General features: G+C 41.9%; 1 protein-coding gene across 12 annotated transcripts in view; it reads left to right on the forward strand.

Moving 5' to 3' along the window:
• Window positions 1–23,565, forward strand: part of EHBP1 (EH domain binding protein 1) — a 332,067-nt gene that overhangs the window by 78,331 nt on the left and 230,171 nt on the right. For all 12 annotated transcript variants that reach the window (XM_054022444.1, XM_054022446.1, XM_054022451.1 and 9 more), the window contains exon 5: window positions 10,938–10,991. In XM_054022444.1, the coding sequence (XP_053878419.1) occupies window positions 10,938–10,991 (54 nt within the window). The remainder of the gene's footprint in view (window positions 1–10,937; window positions 10,992–23,565) is intronic.

Here is a 23,565-nt window from a genome sequence, read left to right on the forward strand (position 1 = left end):
CTACTACGGAGGACCCAATAAGGCCGCTCTCCCCAAGAACCTAATGCAGCGGATTTCCAATTACCTCCAGGAGAGCTTCCTCGAGATGTCACAGGAGGATTTCTGCTCCATCCCCGGACATATAGACCGCATTTTACTGTAGCTGCTGTAGCAGTGACTAACCAGTAGAGCGGCTTGGGCAGGACAATCATGCAAAACCGGACATTGCTAGATTTTTTTTCAATAGTTGCACTGCCCATGACTGAACCGTTAAGCTAATCAAACTAATCATGAGAAACCCATTTTTTAAATTGTTAATATTCCTGTTCTGTTACAAATAAATGTTTAGATTTTTACAACACTTACTGGCTGATCCTTCCCCAGATTCTGTGTCCGGGGTAACGGCTGGGGAGGGTTGGTAGGGGATCTCTGTAAGGGTGATGAAGAGATCCTGGCTGTCGGGGAAATCAGCGTTGTGAGCGCTGTCGACTGCCTCGTCCTCCTCATCTCCTTCCTCATCTTCCCCGTCCGCTAACATGTCCGAGGATCCAGCCGTGGACACTATCCCATCCTCAGAGTCCACGGTCACTGGTGGGGTAGTGGTGGCGGCCGCACCGAGGATGGAATGCAGTGCCTCGTAGAAACGGGATGTCTGGGGATGGGATCCGGAGCGTCCGTTTGCCTCTTTGGTCTTCTGGTAGCCTTGTCTCAGCTCCTTGATTTTCACGCGGCACTGCGTTACATCCCGGCTGTATCCTCTCTCTGCCATGTCTTTAGAGATCTTCTCGTAGATCTTTGCATTCCGTCTTTTGGATCGCAGCTCGGAAAGCACGGACTCATCGCCCCACACAGCGATGAGATCCAAGACTTCCCGATCAGTCCATGCTGGGGCCCTCTTTCTATTCTGAGATTGCACGGCCATCACTGCTGGAGAGCTCTGCATCGTTGCCAGTGCTGCTGAGCTCGCCACGATGTCCAGACAGGAAATGAGATTCAAACTGGCCAGACAGGAAAAGGAATTCAAATTCAAATTTTCCCGGGGCTTTTCCTGTGTGGCAGTTCAGAGCATCCGAGCTCGTACTGCTGTCCAGAGCGTCAACAGAGTGGTGCACTGTGGGATAGCTCCCGGAGCTATTAGCGTCGATTTCCATCCACACCTAGCGTAATTCGACATGGCCATGTCGAATTTAGCGCTACTCCCCTCGTCGGGGAGGAGTACAGAAGTCGAATTAAAGAGACCTCTATGTCGAACTAAATACCTTTGCGGTGTGGACGGGTGCAGGGTTAATTCGATGTAACGGCGCTAACTTCGACATAAACGCCTAGTGTAGACCAGGCCTTAGAGACAAGGAAATCCCTTTCTCCTCACACCCTTTTCACTTTGAAGAAGGATGCTAAATTACTTGCTGAATATAGGGAGAAAACTGAAACCTGCTTTAGGATTCTTGTAGGGCCAAGTGGAATTTTAATTATGGGATTGTTTCATAATCAGTCATAATTTAAACCAGTTTTTACAGTCATCTTAATATGAGCTGTTATTAACAGTTGTACAGTCATGTCTTGCTTGATTTTTAAACACTAATAGTATGAGCAAACAGTGCTCATCGTAAAACTGTTAAGTTTATAAGCACTGTCATTTATGGGTGGTGTGCTTTTTTTCCCACCTTCATTAATTGTGTTATAATATTTAAATACTGAGGAGTAACAGAATGTCTTTAATCATTTTACATTTATTGTTAGACAGTAAAGTTAGAGAGCCCGTAAGTGTTTAATTTAGGCCAGCCTCTTTCTCCTCCTCATGTCAGACCCAAATGCAGATTTTGAAAAGTATATGTTAACTATAATTAAAAAAAATGCAATAATCTAATCTGTATAATGATGCCCCGCAGCAGGATACGTATTCTGGAGTTATTTAATAACGCCTTCACAGCTTTACAATACGTGTTCAAAGCCCTGTACAAGCCTTAACTAATTAACTCTCCCAGCAACCTTATGAGGTATATATTATCCCCTTTTTACAGGTGGGGAAACCAAACAAAGAGGTTATCTGACTTTCCAACAGGAATACAGCCAATGGTAGAGCTGGAGTTAGAGTTTAGTACTAGTTCCTTTTCCCCAAACTTGTGTTTATTCCTCTAGCTCTCAATTCCGCATCCCATCCATATTCAGCAAAGGACTTACGCGCATGTTTAACTTAAAGCATGTATTGAAGCCCCACTGGAACTTAAAGTGAAGCATGTGTTCAATTAAGTGCTTTGCTGAATAGGTATGCACATGCTCAGATTCTTTTCTGAATTAGAGGCCCTAGATCCCAATTCTTTCAAAACTGGTACTGGCTTTATGTCCACACTAAAGTTGTACCAAGTTAACTGGATCTGTTAAAACCTGATTTACTTAAATTAGTGCAACCCTCTTGTGTGGACTCTCTTAAATAGGTTTATATCACTTTGATTTTGCTTACCGACTTAATCTAATGTAAGGCACTCTTAAACAACACCCACACAGGGGTTGCATCAAAATAAAATCAATTTCTAAACTGATTTAGTTAAATTGGTATAATGCATGTGTGTGGAGAAGGTCAGAATGCTCCTTCAAGTGTATGTAACAATATCCATGCACATCTAGGGTGAAAAATATGAGTTTTTATTTTATAAAACAAATGTAGAGTGATTCCATGTGAATACTAAAACAAAGATCTGTATTAATGCTCTGCATGAAGAATTTGGTCTGTTACTCCAGAATGATAAAAATGTTGAAGATTGCCATGGAACAATAATCATCCACCAGACTCTCCTGATTGTGAGAGCTCTGGAAAAAGAGGATACATTTCATTTGGGTACATAAGGGTTAGTCACTAATTGTAATATTAAGAATTCACAGTGACATATACACAGTGGCCAAAAGTATGTTTGCTTTTAAAGTGTCTAAAGCTCATGTTGCTTGAAGAGAATTAGCAGTAGCAACTTCATCATCTGAAGGCTGTAGCTCAGAGAACTTTAAAGCAGTAGCTCCCTTTTTAACATAGTCCTGAAATACTGTGTGTGTCAGTTCTGTGGTGAAACCCGTGGAGCCATTACTGCCAGGTAAGTAACGAGAAGGGATAGAATAGAGAGGTACGTGCTGCACGAGAAAGTAAAGTTTGGAGAGAACCAATGAAACAAGTACCCACAACATTACCAATCAAACCAAGCTTTTTATAGGGACTTCAATAACTATTTCCCCAACGGAGACTTCCCTTCAGTCTGCTACCACTTATTTAACGTGATTCTCTGGTAGAGGTTAAGGTTTGCACTTTAAATGCCGAATGTATTTGTATCAATTTAGAAGAGAACAGTGGCTTGTCTTGACACAGTGGTGGATCTTCAGTGGTAGAGAAAATGGCAGTCTAGACCTCTTAGTGTGTTGGTTACATAATGTCAAGACTTGACAGGTGTACTTGACTATTGTGATCAGTAAGGTTTTCTGGGTTTGTGGGGGGGTTAATGCTATAAATGTCTGCAAAATCTAACCTTTTAAAAATATTTTTTCTGATCCATATAATTGAGAAGAAAACAAGCTGAAAGTGAACTGAGTCTAAACCAGTTCAGTGCTGTCTCCCAAGTGCCTCTGATGCAGCTGAAAGCTTTCCCAGGACTCAGCAGAATGAAAACGGTGACAGATTTTCTAGGCTATTTATGAGATCTCTTCCTTGTAAGCAGCAGTAAAACTGACAAGTTTTGGGACAGTTTTTAAATCTTCTGCAGCTTAGAAAAGCCATGCATAAATGCAGAGGCAGGAGGAGGACCCAAGGTTGGAGACTGTATGGAGTAGCATAATTGAACACTAACACTCAGGGCAAAATTAAGCAAATGCTTGCACCAATTTAACTGTCAGTGTGGGGCATTGTGGGGCACTGACAGCTGGAGCTCGGGCTCCAATGCAGGGCTCGGGCTGTCAGCCTCGGGGGTCAGGGCTCGGGCTGTCCACTTCCAGGGACTGACAGCCAGAAGAGTCTGAAAGGCAGCAACAGGCGATGTAAGTATCTACCCTGACACTGCATCAAACTAACAACATCAACCGAAGCACTACGCCTCTTGCAGAGGTGGTGTTATTAAGTCAGTGTAGTGGGCAACTTACATCGGTGGAAGCTACAGTTTAGTGTAGACGCTAGTTAGGTCGACTAGTAGTGTAGACCAGGCCACGCCCTCTAATAGTTTGAGTGAAAGGGAGTAAGAAAGGATGTGCTGAGGTGATTGATACATTTGACAAACCTCACTCAACTTGGAATGGCTGCTGGTTGGGGAAGTTGCTGCCTAGCTATTGTTCTCTCTTGCTGTTTCCTCCTACCATTGCAAATATGGAAATTACTCTGAAGACCTACAGAATTTAATGGAGACTGCTAACCTTTCTCTAGGAACCCTCCCATTGATTCTACAGCAGGGATCTAATTCTCCGTTAAATTCTGTGTTGAATGGGGTGAGCTCTGAGCAACAGAGCGCCGAGTGATAGATCTGCTACATAAGAATCTACTTCTGCAGTTTCCTTTTCTCTTGCTCAGGAGGGATGTAGCTTCCATGACAGTTGGAAACAGGAGCACTGGAATGGGGGTAGAGGGAGGACATTTCCTGAGCCCGTCACCTCGCACTGCCAGGGACTGTTCTGGCAGAAAGGCTGGTGTACCACAGCACTCTAATGACCCCATGAGGGAACAACAGTTACACTTCTGAACTATTAGCCAGGGCTGAGAAAGATGGTGTCCCAAAGCAGGGTCTTTGGGCTGAACACTTGTAGGAATCTTATCCTTTCCCCAGCAAGTTGTGGGGAGGCTTGGCTTCTCATGTGCGTATTGCTCTTGGACATTGGGTGACATCTTTCATAGTCACTCTCTGGCTATTAAGTATCTAGAAAGTTTTTTGAGATTTGTGTAATGGAGTTAGTGGAGGGTGGAGATAAGGGTGTGTGTTGTTAGGAGTGTGATAAGGTGGGGAGAGAGAGAGATGAGAGAAATTAGAAAAGAGAAGTGGGGGAGACAAGGTTATCTCTTGAGCGCTGATTTTTACATTTATAAAATAAGTTCTTGTAAAAGAAGAAGAGCACCTTACAGAAGCTTAAGTGAAATTTGACAGTCTTTCAGTCCATTTATCTAAGGGCTTGTAATTCCCATTTCAAGATGAAACCATAATAAATATTGGGCAAAGAATGTAATTGTTTGTTGAGGGCATGTTGATAAACAAAACTAAAAAGTAAACAAAACTAAAAACCTGTGTATTGTAGACTTATGTGCTGGGGCTAGGGTGAACAGGTATTGGGCTCAAAGGAACATTAAGGCAGTTTAATGTCAACTTTACCTGTGTGCCTCTGTTTTTCAAGATTTAAGCATCATTTGCCTTTAGCATGTATGTACTTTATTTCCCTTAGACCACTGGGTCTCAAACTTTTTTATTGGCGACCCCTTTCACACAGCAAGCCTCTGAGTGTGACCCCCCCTTCATAAATTAAACACACTTTTTAATATATTTAACACCATTATAAATGCTGGAGGCAAAGGGGGGTTTAGGGTGGAGGTTGACAACTCGTGACCCCCCATGTAATAACCTCCCCACCTCCTGAGGGATCCTGACCCCCAGTTTGAGAACCCCTGCCTTAGACAGCTTTGTTTGTATTTATTCTTTGTGTGTCATAGAATCATAGAATATCAGGGTTGGAAGGGACCTCAGGAGGTCATCTAGTCCAACCCCCTGCTCAAAGCAGGACCAATTCCCAACTAAATCATCCCAGCCAGGGCTTTGTCAAGCCTGACCTTAAAAACCTCTAAGGAAGGAGATTCCACCACCTCCCTAGGTAACCCATTCCCGTGCTTCACCACCCTCCTAGCTAAACCTCCCCAACTGCAACTTGAGACCATTTCTCCTTGTTCTGTCATCAGGTACAACTGAGAACAGGCTAGATCCATCCTCTTTGGAACCCCCTTTCAGGTAGTTGAACGCAGCTATCAAATCCCCCCTCATTCTTCTCTTCTGCAGACTAAACAAGGCCAGTTCCCTCAGCCTCTCCTCATAAGTCATGTGCTCCAGACCCCTAATAATTTTTGTTGCCCTCTGCTGGACTCTTTCCAATTTTTCCACATGCTTCTTGTAGTGTGGGGCCCAAAACTGGACACAGTACTCCAGATGAGGCCTCACCAATGTCAAATAGAGGGGAACGATCACGTCCCTCGATCTGCTGGCAATGCCCCTACTTATACAGCCCAGAATGCCGTTAGCCTTCTTGGCAACAAGGGCACACTGTAGACTCATATCCAGCTTCTCGTCCATTGTAACCCCTAGGTCCTTTTCTGCAGAACTGCTGCCTAGCCACTCGGTCCCTAGTCTGTAGCAGTGCATGGGATTCTTCTGTCCTAAGTGCAGGACTCTGCACTTGTCCTTGTTGAACCTCATCAGGTTTCTTTTGGCCCAATCCTCTAATTTGTGTAGGTCCCTCTGTATCCTGTGCCTACCCTCCAGCGTATCTACCACTCCTCCCAGTTTAGTGTCATCTGCAAACTTGCTGAGAGTGCAGTCCACGCCATCCTCCAGATCATTAATGATCCTCCAGATCATGTGTCCTATTGAGACACATTGATATAGTTAAGATGAGTCAAGGTTTTACAGGTTGCTATGGGCATTTGAGCCCACCTGCTGGATTTTGCAGGAAAAACTGCTCTTCCAACACCACATTTTGAATCAACTGTATCACAACCCCGTTACAAACAGGTGATAAGTTGTAGTGTGCTTTCTGGGTCCTTCACAAGTAGGGTAAGAATATGTGCATTGTGATATGGCCGCAGGCTGGGCTTCAGTAGACTAAAAATCTTAGGTGTTACTATGCATGGGCTAAAGTGATTTTTTTTCCCTTTAACTATTATTTAGCCAGTTCCCTCCCCCCCCCAATCTTGGTAAAGCATGCCCTCTTCATCGAGGATGCCTTACGTACTAGATTTGAAGCACCAAAGTTCAGCCACTTGCGTTTTGTGCAGGGCAATAGTTGGGGAGTGAGAAGAGGCAGTAAGATTTTTATTTTGAAAGTGGGGGAGATTGTTTTTCTTCCAGTGTAAATCCAAAACAGATGAAAGGATTTGCTCAACTTTAAACATGTCACCTTTTAGCAGAGACCAAGCATTGAAAATGTCAGCCCCAAAGGGGAACGTGTCTGAGCATGTGGAAATGAGAATGAAATGGAAACTGTATTACAACCATAAATGTAGAGTACCTATTGATGACAACTATAACAAAGTTATTGGGTAACTAGGAAGTGACAATACATATACTTCAGTGGAATTCGAAATAAATCATTATAGCAACAAGAATGAAGCTAGAGTAGTTTGCTATCTCATCAGAACCCTGAGGTGTATGTGCAGAGTGGTCCCTTGGGTATGGCGAATCGGGGTGACCACTCTGGGCCCCACGCTCGGGGGGGGGGTCCCCCCAGGGGCCAGTGCGATTGGCCAGCGGTCAGTCAGTCCCAGAAGTGAAAGGTCGGTCCCGGAAGTGACGGCTTCGTCACTTCTGCCCCGGGTCCTGCACCCATCTAGGGACAGCTCTGTATGTGTATAGATTAATTCAGAGTTTTTCAAAGTTTTGCATATTTAAGGGATATTAAAGATTAGCAACACATTTTTAATTAAAACATGTACATAAAGTTTGTAATCTGCTTTAAAGATGAAATGTACAGCATGTGTACTAAATAGGAATCATTTTAATGATGTATTGTTATGCCTTCTGGCATTTTTATTTTTGTAAGACTTTATTAGAGAAATACAAAAAAGGAAAACTGTAGTTTGATTTTAACTCTTTGACTTAGGTCATTTTATTTTTTAAAATACATTTTTATTAATTATATGAAAAAGTGCTTACACAATACTTTAGCAGTATGTGAGAACTGTACACCTAAATCAATAAGTAACCTTTGCAATATAAAACTGTACTAGATCCATATCCATAAGAAATCAGAAATACACCTTCAAAAGGTTTGATTCTGTAGTCATTACAGGTTTGATCTAGCATCGGTTGAAGTCAATGGAAAGGCTTCAGTTTCCTTCAATCGGCCTTCGATCAGATCCTACATGAACAAAAATATTGTTTTGATTGCAAGATTGTGCTCTGATTTTATAAGTGGTAGAGGTATAAGCTCACACAGAAAATCGACACCTCCCCCCCAAAAGGCTAGACAAAATATTAAAGATATTAGTCACTTATTTTATCAGGCAGTAGGATATTAAAACAGAGAATGATTAATCTCTTTATGCTGCTTCCATACTATATCAAAGAGAGTTTTTTTTTTTTAAACAAGGTAATAACCCTAGGATAAATCATTAAAATGACAAGTATTAATAGCTGGATGGTAGAAAATGATTTATGTGGTATTGATATGAGGTATAATAAGTCAGCCAAGTCATCGTACAATTTCATTAATTTTGTTTATGTACAGTAGTCCTACAAAGTTGATTAAAATGATATACATGTTATTACATGATCTTATAATTACAAGTACCTTAATTTCAGTATGCAGCTATCCGGGGATACACCTTGTTGTGTGCATCTTAAATCACTAATGGTTCTCTCTTTAACTTAATTAAAGTCATAATGGATAATTTGTAACTAGTTGCTGGCAACATTGTTTTGACTTTTTGTACTCTAAATGCACCCAAAAGTAACAGATGTCAAACACACATTTTACTGCTTTGACCTTTGTAGCCATAAAATATAGCCCCATTACATCAGTTAGCAAACAATCAGACTGATATTTGACAAGTGGAATTGAAGCTTTTGCTGTATTTATTCATTCTGTGTGTGCTATTGAGACACATGAATAGAATTCCTCTAAGGTGAGTCCTTGTCTAGCTAAGGTGCCAAGGACTCTGCAGGAAATTGAGATTTTGCAGGAAGGACTGCTCTTCAACTGTCTCCACAGCATGGTATTTATAATATGCCACTTCCAGAGAAACACTATCCCGATGGAGGAATCACAATCACTATATAACTGCACAATCACTATCACAAAAGAGGAATTATTTAACAAAGTATTCTGACTTCTTGATGTGGAAATCACCAAGTATTCCTTTTCTGCAGTTATTCGTAAGCTAATTATATTCATTTTAGAGAGAGACTTCATCAAGGGATCTCAAATCCATTCGTAACGAAGATAAAATACTGCTGCACAGCGCTTCCTTAATGATTCTATATTGAACTTGAACAAAATGCAAAATTAAGAAAAGCATGGATGGTTAGGAAGAGAATGGTTTAAAGTGAGCTGAGAAGGAAGGACAATACCATCTTGTAGCAGGCTTGAAAGAAAAGAGGTGGTATGGATTAGGGTAAAAAAGTAGAAGCACAATCTCTGTTCAGTTCTATGCTTCAATTTACAGTGATAGAATAAAATTGCTTTAATAGATTAAAATTGTAGAAGGGATTCAGATAAGAGAAACAAAAATGATTAAAGGGCTAAGGGACTGAATTTATGCATAACATAGTCAAATGATGATTATGGGATATGACATCCATCTACAAGTATTTGAAAGAGGTAAACACTGAGGTGGCAAAGGAATAATTGAATGGTTCAAGGGCTATAAGTAGGGGTAATAGGATGAAATTGAGGAATGGAAAAAGTCCGAATGTCAGGGAAAAATCCTAAAACTGAGTTCTGCTAGTATGAGAAACAATCTCCCAAGGGAAATGGTATAATTTTGCTGTGTTAGAGATTTTTAAAACTAGATTGGACAAAGTACTGCAATAGAAAATTTCTGTAGGAAAAATCCTGCATTATTGTTTGAAGGGGCATGAACTCAATCACTTAATGTCTTCCTCATATCTTAATTTCTAATAACCTTAATGTACATTAGATCACTGAGTTGAGATGGACATAACTTATTACCAGGGATCCTAGAAATCCATTTGCCACTGAAAAATGCGGAATTTGTGTTTTTTCAGAGAGACTTTAGTTTTTACATTTTGTGAAAACATAAAAACATTAACTATTCACTAAATTTTACTGAAAGTACCAGTGTGACTTATTCAGTATGCTCAACCTCCCCCTCTTGCGGTTGATTTTTGAATGTGCTTTAAATTTACAGTGGAACCCCATTTATTCAATCTAATTGGAACTGGGGCCAGATTGGATAATCAAAAATTGGGATAATCCGTAGAATTTCAAAGAGCTTTCTATCTTATTTTAAGATTGGAGGAGGGGTGGCTGGTAGCCTGACAGCCTCCCGGTGCTGACAGCCTGAGCCCCATCACTGTCAGCCAATATGGAAAACACAGATTTTCATTTTTTTTCTTGGAGAATTTTGTTTTTTTAATCATGGAAAAGTAGGATCCCTGCTCATTTCCTCATGTTACTGTCTAGCACATGAAGCCTATCATGCATCTTTCTGTGGGGGGGTAAAAGTGGTCTTATTCCCTAAACAAGAGTTGACTGAAAAAGGAGGCCATTCTCCAGCAGGATGGGTGTTGGTGTAACTTGTGGTGACGAGAGATTCTACCTGAAGAGTTGCATTATGTTCCCTGATCACACAGATGGTCCTTAGGCATGTGAAGATGAGGATAGGGACTTGACTTCTGCTGTACAAGAGCTACCTGTTTGATCTAGGCAGGAGCTTAGCTTCTTCCTGCGTTCTCTGCAAGATGTGGGATTATGGTGTAGTTATCGAGAAGGAAGCGGCTTTATAAATTAAATTGAAAAATTGATGATCCTGAATGAAGGGTGGTAGAATCATAGGATCTGTTCTGAATGCATCTCTTGTTTGTACCAGTCCACAGCCAGTGAAAGTGTTGTGGAGGTATTACGTACTGAAAGCTGTAGATTGGCTAAAATGTTTTTTCTGTGCCTCATCTCCATCAAATAAGGAAACCTAAATGAATAAGCGGCAATGGTGGGTCAGTTGCAGTTTCTTATATCTGGGTAATTTTTAGATTAAAGTTTTTTTTTCCCCTTTTCTTCAGGATCCCCATGCTGAAGAATTTGAAGACAAAGAGTGGACATTTGTCATAGAGAATGTAAGTCAGAACATAGTCATGTTTTTCCTTTTTATGTGTGTGACGCTTAATGATTTTGATGGTTCATATGCCTTGTATTAAGACTATTGAAAAAGGGGTGGGTTAAGTTTGAGCTGTTAAAACCAAACCTAAAACATTACACCACAATAATAGCAATAAAGTTGCCTCATTAAAATAATAGTTGTATATAACTGTATTGAAATCCAGTTGGGATGCAGAAATATTTTGCAATGCAGGGAAGCAATTTAAGCTAACATCAGGAGCCTTCTTGCTTTAATTTCATGAACATTGGAGGGAACATGTATGTTCATAGATTCATAGATTATAGGACTGGAAGGGACCTCGAGAGGTCATCGAGTCCAGTCCCCTGCCCGCATGGCAGGACCAAATACTGTCTAGACCATCCCTGATAGACATTTATCTAACCTACTCTTAAATATCTCCAGAGACGGAGATTCCACAACCTCCCTAGGCAATTTGTTCCAGTGTTTAACCACCCTGACAGTTAGGAACTTTTTCCTAATGTCCAACCTAGACCTCCCTTGCTGCAGTTTAAACCCATTGTTTCTGGTTCTAGCCTTAGAGGCTAAGGTGAACAAGTTCTCTCCCTTCTCCTTATGACACCCTTTTAGATACCTGAAAACTGCTATCATGTCCCCTCTCAGTCTTCTCTTTTCCAAACTAAACAAACCCAGTTCTTTCAGCCTTCCTTCATAGGTCATGTTCTCAAGACCTTTAATCATTCTTGTTGCTCTTCTTTGGACCCTTTCCAATTTCTCCACATCTTTTTTAAAATGCGGCGCCCAGAACTGGACACAATACTCCAGCTGAGGCCTAACCAGAGCAGAGTAGAGCGGAAGAATGACTTCTCGTGTCTTGCTCACAACACACCTGTTAATGCATCCCAGAATCATGTTTGCTTTTTTTGCAACAGCATCACACTGTTGACTCATATTTAGCTTGTGGTCCACTATAACTCCTAGATCCCTTTCTGCCGTACTCCTTCCTAGACAGTCTTTTCCCATTCTGTATGTGTGAAATTGATTTTTCCTTCCTAAGTGGAGCACTTTGCATTTGTCTTTGTTAAACTTCATCCTGTTTAACTCAGACCATTTCTCCAATTTGTCCAGATCATTTTGAATTATGACCCTGTCCTCCAAAGTAGTTGCAATCCCTCCCAGTTTGGTATCATCCGCAAACTTAATAAGCGTACTTTCTATGCCAATATCTAAGTCGTTGATGAAGATATTGAACAGAGCCAGTCCCAAAACAGACCCCTGCGGTACCCCACTCGTTACGCCTTTCCAGCAGGATTGGGAACCATTAATAACAACTCTCAGAGTACGGTTATCCAGCCAGTTATGCACCCACCTTATAGTAGCCCCATCTAATTTGTATTTGCCTAGTTTATCGATAAGAATATCATGCGAGACCGTATCAAATGCCTTACTAAAGTCTAGGTATACCACATCCACCGCTTCACCCTTATCCACAAGGCTCGTTATCCTATCAAAGAAAGCTATCAGATTGGTTTGACATGATTTGTTCTTCACAAATCCATGCTGGCTGTTCCCTATCACCTTACCACCTTCCAAGTGTTTGCAGATGATTTCCTTAATTACTTGCTCCATTATCTTCCCTGGCACAGAAGTTAAACTAACTGGTCTGTAGTTACCTGGGTTGTTTTTATTTCCCTTTTTATAGATGGGCACTATATTTGCCCTTTTCCAGTCTTCTGGAATCTCTCCCGTCTCCCATGACTTGCCAAAGATAATAGCTAGAGGCTCAGATACCTCCTCTATTAGCTCCTTGAGTATTCTAGGATGCATTTCATCAGGCCCGGGTGACTTGCAGGCATCTAACTTTTCTAAGTGATTTTTAACTTGTTCTTTTTTTATTTTATCCACTAAACCTACCCCCTTCCCATTAGTATTCACTATGTTAGGCATTCCTTCAGACTTCTCGGTGAAGACCGAAACAAAGAAGTCATTAAGCATCTCTGCCATTTCCAAGTTTCCTATTACTGTTTCTCCCTCTTCACTAAGCAGTGGGCCTACCCTGTCTTTGGTCTTCCTCTTGCTTCTAATGTATTGATAAAAAGTCTTCGTTTCCTTTTATTCCCGTAGCTAGTTTGAGCTCATTTTGTGCCTTTGCCTTTCTAATCTTGCCCCTGCATTCCTGTGTTTGCCTATATTCATCCTTTGTAATCTGTCCTAGTTTCCATTTTTTATATGACTCCTTTTGATTTTTTAGATCGTGCAAGATCTCGTGGTTAAGCCAAGGTGGTCTTTTGCCACATTTTCTATCTTTCCTAACCAGCGGAATAGCTTGCTTTTGGGCCCTTAATAGTGTCCCTTTGAAAAACTGCCAACTCTCCTCAGTTTTTCCCCTCAGTCTTGATTCCCATGGAACCTTACCTATCAGCTCTCTGAGCTTCCCAAAATCTGCCTTCCTGAAATCCATTGTCTCTATTTTGCTGTTCTCCCTTCTACCCTTCCTTAGAATTGCAAACTCTATGATTTCATGATCACTTTCACCCAGGCTGCCTTCTACTTTCACATTCTCAACGAGTTCCTCCCTATTTGTTAAAATCAAGTCTAGAACAGCTTCCCCCCTAGTAGCTTTTTCAACCTTCTGAAATAAAAAGTTGTCTCCAATGCAGTCCAAGAATTTGTTGGATAGTCTGTGCCCCGCTGTGTTATTTTCCCAACATATATCCAGATAGTTGAAGTCCCCCATCACCACCAAATCTTGGGCTTTGGATGATTTTGTTAGTTGGTTGAAAAAAGCCTCATCCACCTCTTCCACCTGGTTAGGTGGCCTGTAGTAGACTCCTAGCAGGACATCTCCCTTGTTTTTTGCCCCTTTAAGCCTAACCCAGAGACTCTCAACACTTCCGTCTACTATGTCCATCTCTACCTCAGTCCAAGTGTGTACATTTTTAATATATAAGGCAACACCTCCTCCCTTTTTCCCCTGTCTATCCTTCCTGAGCAAGCTGTACCCATCCACACCAACATTCCAATCATGTGTATTATCCCACCAAGTTTCAGTGATGCCAACAATGTCATAGTTGTATTTATTTATTAGCACTTCCAGTTCTTCCTGCTTATTCCCCATACTTCTCGCATTTGTATATAGGCATCTAAGATACTGGTTTGATCTTTCCTCCCAGTTTTGTCCTGACTCTCCTTTCTCTCTGCCAATATAGCCCACACTCCCTCTTGTTTCCGACCCATCTCCCCGGTCTTCATGTTCCCCACTTACCTGTGGGCTTTGCTCACCTGTCCCTGTCGAACCTAGTTTAAAGCCCTCCTCACTAGGTTAGCCAGTCTGTGTCCGAATAGGGTCTTTTCTCTCCTCGAAAGGTGAACGCCATCTCTGCCTAGCAGTCCTTCCTCGAATAGCATCCCGTGGTCTAGGAAGCCAAAGCCCTCCTGGCGACACCATCTTCGCAGCCAGGCATTCACCTCCATGATGCATCTGTCTCTGCCCGGGCCCCTACCTTTGACAGGAAGAATTGAAGAGAATACCACCTGCGCTCCAAACTCCTTCACCCGTACTCCCAGAGCCCTGTAGTCACTCTTGATCCGCTCAGTGTCACACCGCGCAGTATCATTTGTGCCCACATGGATGAGTAGCATGGGGTAGTAGTCAGAGGGCTGGATAATCCTCGACAATGCCTCCGTAACGTCTCGGATACGGGCCCCCGGCAGGCAGCATACCTCCCAAGATGAAATGTCAGGGCGACAGATGGGCGCCTCCGTCCCCCTCAGCAGAGAGTCTCCGACCACCACTGCCCTACGTTTCCTATTCGCAGTGGTGGCAGCAGACTTTCCAGCCTTAGGGGTACGAGGCTTCTCCTCCTTTACTGTAGGGAGTGATTCCTTCTTTACTGTATCAAGAAGAGCATAACGGTTACCTATAACCACGGCAGGAGGGTTCGGAGCAAGGGTGGAGCACTGCCTGCTGCCAGAAGTAACCAGCTGCCAGTGTCCACCCTGAGCCATCTCCTCCTCCACCAGTGGTGTATCAGCAGTCCTGTGTACTGGGACAGCTACCTCAGCTGTCTCCACATGGACACTGTCGAGGAATTGCTCGTGGATACGGATGCTCCTCAACCTAGCCACCTCCTCCTGTAGCTCTCCCACCTGCTGCCTGAGAGATTCCACCAGCAGGCACCTCTCACATTGGATGGTCCCCCCAGCCTGGATATCAGTAAGTGGAAATTGCAAGTTACAGTCTTTGCAAAACCACACCAGGATCTGGGTAGAGGCATCCATGCTTAGGCACTCTGTCTGGCTACAGGCACAGGTGGAGGAGACAGTAGCAGTGCTGGCACAGGTGTTGCGGGTCTTCCTAACCATCGTAAGCCTCCCTCTGTCAAACTCCCGTCTGCAGCCCCCTGTCAGCTGAAAGGGTTGTTTAAGCAAAAAGTTATGAATGTGGTTGCTTTATAGGTATTAAGGGGAATCAAGAGAAAACAGATGGAACTGGCAAGGGACCCTCGCCCCCTTCCTGCTCCCCTTCCAAACTCCCTTGCGAAACTCCCTGTTAGCAGCCCCTGGTCGCAAAGCTCCCTGGTCGCTTGTGCGCTGCTTTATAAAGCCCTAGCCTGTATGAATGCCCCGCCCACTGATGAAGGCTCAGCCACTTACCAGAGGCTTCTAGCTTTCAAACCTTCCAACTGCCAGCCACAGGACACGGTCCTTCAAACAACCAAAAACAAACAAACAGACTGACAAACACAAGCTCAGCACACAGCAAGTAACCCTCAAACACAAACAAACACACACTACAGACAGTCACTTACCCCAAAAGGGTGCTGTATTGCTCCTCCTTCACCTGGAGAACTCCCTTGCGAAACTCCCTGTTAGCAGCCCCTGGTCGCAAAGCTAGTTAAGAGCTAGGATACTAAACCTGTAGTTCTTGAGTTGTATTCAGCTCTTCATGGTCTCACACGCAGCTCTTTTCTTTTTCTGATGATAATAGTTAATGCTTATAAAATGCTGTTCATCTGTAGGTGTAGACATTCAGACTCACCCCTGTGGCGCCTCCTGCTGGTCGTCCAGGGAATTAGCTCACCAGCCTCTGGAGCGCCCTCTGCAGGCCGGTGATCCGACTTGTCGTCCTCTGGCACCCGTGTCCCTCCCAGGACCCGGTGCCCCTATTACTGGGATGCTGCCCCCCTGGCAGTACCCTACAGATCTGGGTCTCCCCTCACTGGGGAAGCCCCACCCACTATCCCCACCTTGCCTCAGCACTAGGCCACTGCCAGTCACCAACTAGCCCCCGCTTCCTGGGGCAGACTGCAGTATAGGCCACTCATCACTGGCAAGGGGGGTTTGGACCTGCTGCCTTGGCCTAGCCCTGGGCTGCCCTCTGCAACCCCCAGTACCCCTTGGCCTAATACTAGGCCGCAGCCTGGGGCTTTCCAGGCTGGAGCTCCCCAGCTCCTCAGCCTTTCCCCAGCCCTGCTCCACTATGGGTACCCTGTGTCTAGCTCCCTGCAGCCAGGCCCTTCTCTCTCTGAAGACAGAGAGAGACTCTTTGGGCTCCTGGCTCCCAGCCTCTTTATACAGGCCATCTGGGCTCTGATTAGGGTGTGGCCCAGCTGCAGCCACTTCCCTCAATCAGCCAGGGTTTTACCTTGGCCAGCCCCAGCTGTGTGCAGGGCTTTTCCAACCCCTCAGGGCAGGAGCAGGTATCCACCCCGCTACAGTAGGATTCCAAAATTCTTTGCAAAGGAAGTAAATATCATTATCCCCATTTTACAGATGGCGAAACTGAGACAGAGGGAGGTAAAGTGACTGGCCCAGGGTCACTCAGCAGGCCATTGATGGAGCTAGGATTTGAATCTAGGTGTCCTGAATTCCAGTCCAGTGCCCTCTCCACTAGATCATACTGTGCTTGTCTTGTGTGTTTAAAAAAAAAAAGACTACTTCTTCAGGTTGACCTCTGTGTATCCCCCTTATTGAGACAAAAGTGATGTGCTTTCAGAGCTCTCTAGGAAGAGTTGATGAATAAGTGAAAATGCATAAGATGGAAGGCAGGAATAGGGAGATCATATGAAAATTAAGAAAAAAAGCCCTCAAAATATTGAGAGAGTTGTGATAAAATCACAAAAATCGGCAACATTGCACAATATGGCCAGCAGAACCTTTATGATAGGTGATGGTGCAATCATATTTATGTATTTATAATATAAGGAAAAAACCAAACTTAGTCCTACAAATTCAACTTGGATTCTGAGAGTTAACAGAAAAAAGTACCTTTTTCTTGTAAACTGAACATACTTGATGGAGAAATTATTGCAAGACAAACATGGTATTTCACAATACCATTGAGTCACGTTTTAGAGCAGAATCGCACTTTAATCACTTGACTACTGCTGAATTGTTCAAAAACATCCAGTGAAAACATAGGGGTGTTCTGGGTTGCTTAATAGTACCATATACATCAAAGTAGAATCCATCTGTTGTGCTTCTTAATATGCCAAATATTCTAATGTTCCATTGATTTCAATATCATGTTAAAAGCGGAAAGCAGTTTGTCTAGGAAAGGGCCATCAGCAAAGTAGTTCATTTATACTCTTGGTTTTTAAATGTCAAGTTTCTATTTTATATTTTATTGTTTATATTTAATATTTATATTTATTTTGTAAGAATTGCTAAATAGGATGTAGCTTAGTTATTGTTTATCCGCTGTTTCCTTTTTTCACTTAGTTTATTTTAGTTAACGGAAGTCTCCAGCTCCCCTTTTCAAGAGTGCTCCAGAGCTAAGCAAAGTATTCTGGAAGCAACAATGCACAATACGTCCCTTCAGTCCACCCTTCTGAGTATACTGTATTTGGGTTCCTGTGGCCTTAGTGTAAGTTCTCTTTCAAAGATTACAGTGGGCACCTCATGTACTATTGGCAGGACACTACCTCTTTTTCCTTTTACGCAGGGAAAGATGTTGTTGTCATGTGCTCTAACATGATATGTGGAAATATCCTGAGGAATAAGCAGCACATGTGAGTGTTAGGGGCTCTGCAGTCTTGTTTTGACTTGGCAATTCCCAACTTAGCCTTATTTCCACCACCACAACCCCTGGCAGTGGCACTGAAAGGGGAAGTAACGCTAGGTTCAATATTCCTCTCCCCTTAGTAGCTTGCAGCCTGACTGTCATTGGGACACGCCTGAGATTATATATGTATAGATTATGCAGACTTTTCCAAAAACAGTATTGAGGCAGCTATCTCTTTCATTCAACATCTGAGTGAAGTGCCAAAACAGGACACTGGAGTTCCTATGTGACCTTGGGCAGGTCATTTAGCTGCTCTCTGCCTCAGATCCCCATCTGTAAAATGGGGACAAATAGTACTTCCCTATACCTCACGGGGGTGTTGTGAGGATAAATACGTTAAAGCTTGTGCGGTGCTCGAATATTACTGTAATGGGCACCATACATGTATCCAAGATAAATACTTTTTAGTCAAAACTATCTATCAGTGTATTAAGAGGGACAAAGCAAGGAGGCAGAGAGCCTATGCTAAATCTATTCATCACCAACTTCTCCCTCTTAGGAGCCAATTCTTTATAGGTTTGAGAGATCTAAAATTTCAAAAGTGAACTTTTGCCTCATGCACCAAACTCAGTGCCCTTGTCTGACTCTGTCAGACTCCTTTAGTCTTTGTGCTCTGCTTTTTCTCCAACTCCAGGCTCAGTGATAATACTAGATATTATACAGAAAGAGGCCTTAAGTTCATTAAAAAAATAAACTGCAAACCACAAGCTTCTTTCACAAAGAGCTGCCTTGTAAATAGTCAACTAGAATATGGTTGTGCTGCATTCTTTGTTATGTACACGTGTCCTTCAGGAGTGGATTGAGGCCACGGACTCACATAAGCTACCAAATACCCATCTGCTTGGGAATGTTCAGCCTTCCATGAAACGTGCTTGATGTGAGGAGATAGTCTGGAAGTGAAAGTTACATTTTCACCAGTCTCCTGAGTTATCCAGTCCTCCAACTCTGTCTTAATAGCTGTTTTTTGTAAAAGGTGATTGAGAGCTGCACAGCAACTTTAAATCTCAGGTATAGTTTTGAGATAGACTTGAAAGCTGTAGGTAAATCCAAAAAAACCTGTTTTGCTAATATACTTGAGAAGCTGGAAAAATCCTTTTTAAGGAGAATAGCACCACTCAGTGGTGAACAAAGAAATGTATGTCTGTTTGGTTGAGAAACTAGCAGTTCTGTTACCTTGGTCGGATGCTTACTTACACTTCAGAATAATCAGTTATATAGAACACCCAGTTGTTGAATATATTTTTTTAATCTCTCAACTCCCTGGAAAAGAGACTTTTGTATCCTTTAGCCTTTGGGCTACTATCACTGGAAGTAGTCATAGCTTTGCATGTTTTGAAAAAAAGGAACATCATTGTCATTGAATCTGTGGAGGAAAGATTATAGCTGGTAATATTGGGACACTTTAGAGCCCTCAAATGTCCTGTGTTTTTGTGCAGGTTGTTTCTCTGCCCTCAAATTCTGCAGGATTCCTCCTCTTGATATTTAGCAGCACCACCAAAGAGTGATAGCAAAGCCCAAAACGATTTTGGGCTAGGAAGTTCTTTCATTAACCAAAGAATCTACATCCTAGTATAATAGCTCCTTTTACCTCTAGTTCTTGAGCCAGAACATTATTCAAATCAGCTAAAATACAGTAACAAAGAATTGTTTTTGCAATACTTCCGAATGACAGTTTCACTGTGCCCAGTATGCCAGATCACATGTATTTGGCTTAAATTTGTAGCATCAGGTCTCAGTTGGCTAAGAGTAATAACTTGATTCAAAATTATTCCTGGTTCAGATTGTCTTAATTAGCAGTGGGTGTGGCATGTGTGCAACATGGCCCATTGATTCCCATAATCTCGCTGTAAGTAAATGTGTCATAAGCTTTTAAGTTAACATCTACAATTCTGTGCTTTATCTGATCCATCTCCTGGTTCAGTGCTGGATTTTTCCCTACAGCACTTTTAAATGCTTTGTCTAGTCTAGTTTTAAAGTGCCCCAACAAGGAGAATTTTACCATTTCCCTTGGGTAACAATTCCACAGATTAATCCATCCCACTCTCAGCAAATTTTTCTTAATATTTCAACAATAGATCCAAAGCCAAGTCTCATTAATGTTTTCCAGGGTTCATAGTAGGCTCCTCTGTTTCCCGAATTTTGTATCGATTTCACTGTTCTGTTGTGTATATAGGTCCTTATACCATGTTTATCACCATTCTATCTAAATGCCCTTCAAATAAGGCTGTAGTTACAGCACCATTTCTCTAAATCAAAAAAGTGGTCATAGCTGCATCCTTGACATTGACCTTATTCCTTTTTTTATGCAACCGACTTATAGATTCATAGATTCCAAAACCAGAAGGAACCATTGTGATCATCTAGTGTGACCTCCTGTATGACACTGGCCATAGAACTTCCCAAAAGTAATTCCTACAGCAGATCTTTTAGAAAAACCTCCAATCTTGACTTAAAAATTGTCAATGATAGAGAATCCACTGCAACTCTTGGTAAATTGTTCCAGTGGTGAATTGTCTTCTCTGTTAAAATTGTACACTTATTTCCAGTCCGAATTTGTCGAGCTTTAACTTCCAATATTAGAGTGTGTTATACTTTCTCTGCTAAATTGAACAACCCATTCATTATTAAATATTTGTCCCCCATGTTGGTACTTATAGACGGTAATCAAATCACTCCTTAACCTTCTCTTTGCTAAGCTAAGTAGGTTGAGCTCCTTGAGTCTGTTGCTATAAGGCAAGTTTTCTAATTCATTAATCATTCTTGGGACTCTTCACTGAGTCTTTAGTTTTTCAACATCCTGCTTGAATTGTGGACAACAGAACTGGACACAGTACTCCAGCAGTGGTCATACTGGTGCCAAATACAGAGGTAAAATAACCTCTCTGCTCCTACTTGAGATTCCCATTTATGCATCTGAGGATCGCATTGGCCTTTTAGGTCACAGTGACATACTGGGAGCTCATTTTCAGCTGATTATCCACCAAGACCCTCAAATAATTTTTAGGGTCACTGCTTCCCAGGATACAGTCCCTTATCCTATAGGTATGGCCTACATGCTTTGTTCTTAGACATGTATATTTACATTTATCTGTTTTAAAACACATATTGCTTGCTTGCACCCAGTTTACCAAGTGACCCAAACCATTCTATATTAGTGACTTGTCCTCTTCATTATTTACTAAAACAGCCAATTTTTGTGTCATCTGGAAACCTTATCCGCAATGATTTTATGTTTTCTTCCAGGTCATCAACAGTTTGTTAAATAGCACAGGGCCAAGACTTATTAGAGCTGCATCTTTGCTATATGCAGAAAGAGCAGTGCTTCAGACTTTCCACCTTTCAACCACTGGTCCTGCAGGTGAATGAGAAGTGCTCTTTCTTACTTCTCTATCCTTCACTTGAAGGTGATTTAAGACAGGATTATAAAGAAAAAATTCTTTCTTTTCCCTTGAATAGCATGAAAGAATAATCATTGACATGTAGATACAATCCTCAAGTGCAGACTCCTGACTGAGGACCCATTCCTGGAAGTGACTGTGCTCTGTGTGATGCTATGCCCACACAAAGCTGCATTGACACTGGGGATCCACACAAGTGCAGCATTGCACCTACAAAATATCACCTGCGGGATTGAAACTGAACTGATAAGATGTTCTAATAGTGAGATATTGTCCTGGATCCTTTGCATATGTATCTTCTACACTGATTTTTCTGATATTCAGGGTTGTCCTTTCAGAACAATTGGGTAGGCTCTTTTAGTCCTTTTGAAGGTTAAGAGAAGAAAGCATCAAGAAGGAGACACATCTACTGAATCCATTCCAAATTCTCCTTATCAGAGATGCCAGCCTTTTACATTGAGAGTGGTTTATAATTAGACCTCAGAAGTGTGTCTTTTTTTATAAGATACACCCATGTTGCCGGATGTGTTTACATACCTTAACAAGCAAGATTATTTTTAAAAATGTCTTCAGAAAACTATCTCCTGCCAATTCACTGGGCTGAAGAAGATTGTCTTGCTAAAAGCTTGTAATAGTCTACAGCAGATAAATATAGAGGTTGACTGATTTAAGAGGAAAAGTGAGCTAGGGCTCTCTTCTCTTTTGTTGTCTATTGCTGTCATATAAATTCCATGAACCCAAACAAGTGTTATGGGTCATGTCAATGGAGACTTATGTCTCCGAGGGTATGACACTAAATGAGTAGAATCTATTAGTAGTAAATCAAGTGACACTCAAGACAAACAAATTAATTTCTGTTTCAACCCCATGTATACTAGTTATGAATCATTAATGGCTGAAATGTGGGACAAAACTTCAAAATGAGGGGAACATGAAAAATAATACTGCAGGGAATTATTGTGCTGTTGTTTCCAAAGTTTCTGTGGAAAAATCACGCAAGATAGAACCAAAGCCAGTGAGACCTAGGTTGAAATTCTGGCCCCTTTTGAAGTCGGCACAAGTTTTGCCATTGACTTCATTGGAGCCAGAATTTCAATCCTGGTGTTTAGTTCCCCTCTCAATTAATTGGTTTTACACTGGTGTTGCTACACTGAATTCAGTGGGATAATTCTTGATTTATACCAGAATCAAACCCAGGATCTGGATGTCAGGAGACCTCTTCATTTGGCTAATTCTAGTACTAGATGTTTTGAAACAAATACCAATTCAGCACAGTAACTTGAAACTCCTAGCACTTTTAGCTTGCTCCGCAAAAAAGGACTGGAATATCTGGTAAGGTGATCACTTACTTCTTGATCAGTCACTGATCAGTTATTGTAGAATCTTGGGTATCTCTTCTAGTGTATTTTTCAAGCCTGTGGAATCTTAAGTTTAAATTGAGTATTTGATTTATACAAAAAGCTACATTGTTTGTTTTGTATTTTTTTCATGAAATAATGTTTGGCTTAAAATGAGAGAGAACCAAGTTAGCCTTTTTCAGAATTAAATGCGTGCATTTAATCGGAATTGGAATTCCGAATTGGAAGCTCATAGTTCAGACATGCTTTCCTGGTCCTTTAATTCCTCTGTCATATTTTGCTGTATGTGATTATGTGAACTGTGACTGGCTGGCTGTGTAAATGAGACTGGATATTCTGGGCTAGATATCGCTCGGAATTAAATGCTGTTTTGTCAGCCATCTCATTCTTTTTCTGCTTTAAATTTAATAGAAAATCAGAAAAGTTGTTTTTCTTTTTGCTTACATTAAATATTTAGCACTTTGTTCTAGTTCAGAAATTTTTGAGATTAGGTTTTTGGAGAAAACTCATAACAGTCCTTGTCTTGATTGGCTGATCTGTTTCTGAAGGAAAGGGTATGAAAACTTCCTGAGTTTTGCAATGATTGGGTCTGATCCTGCATTCATTACCCATCCTCTCAGCATTGCTTGTACACATTGGGTGAAATCCTGGCTGTATTGCAGTCAGTAGCAAAACTCCCATTGACTACAACAGAGCCAAGATTTCACCCAGTGTATTCAGTGGGTGTGTTGGATGTGCAAGAGATGCAAG

Source organism: Malaclemys terrapin, chromosome 3, assembly GCF_027887155.1.
Source record: "Malaclemys terrapin pileata isolate rMalTer1 chromosome 3, rMalTer1.hap1, whole genome shotgun sequence".
Classification (NCBI taxonomy): domain Eukaryota; kingdom Metazoa; phylum Chordata; order Testudines; family Emydidae; genus Malaclemys; species Malaclemys terrapin.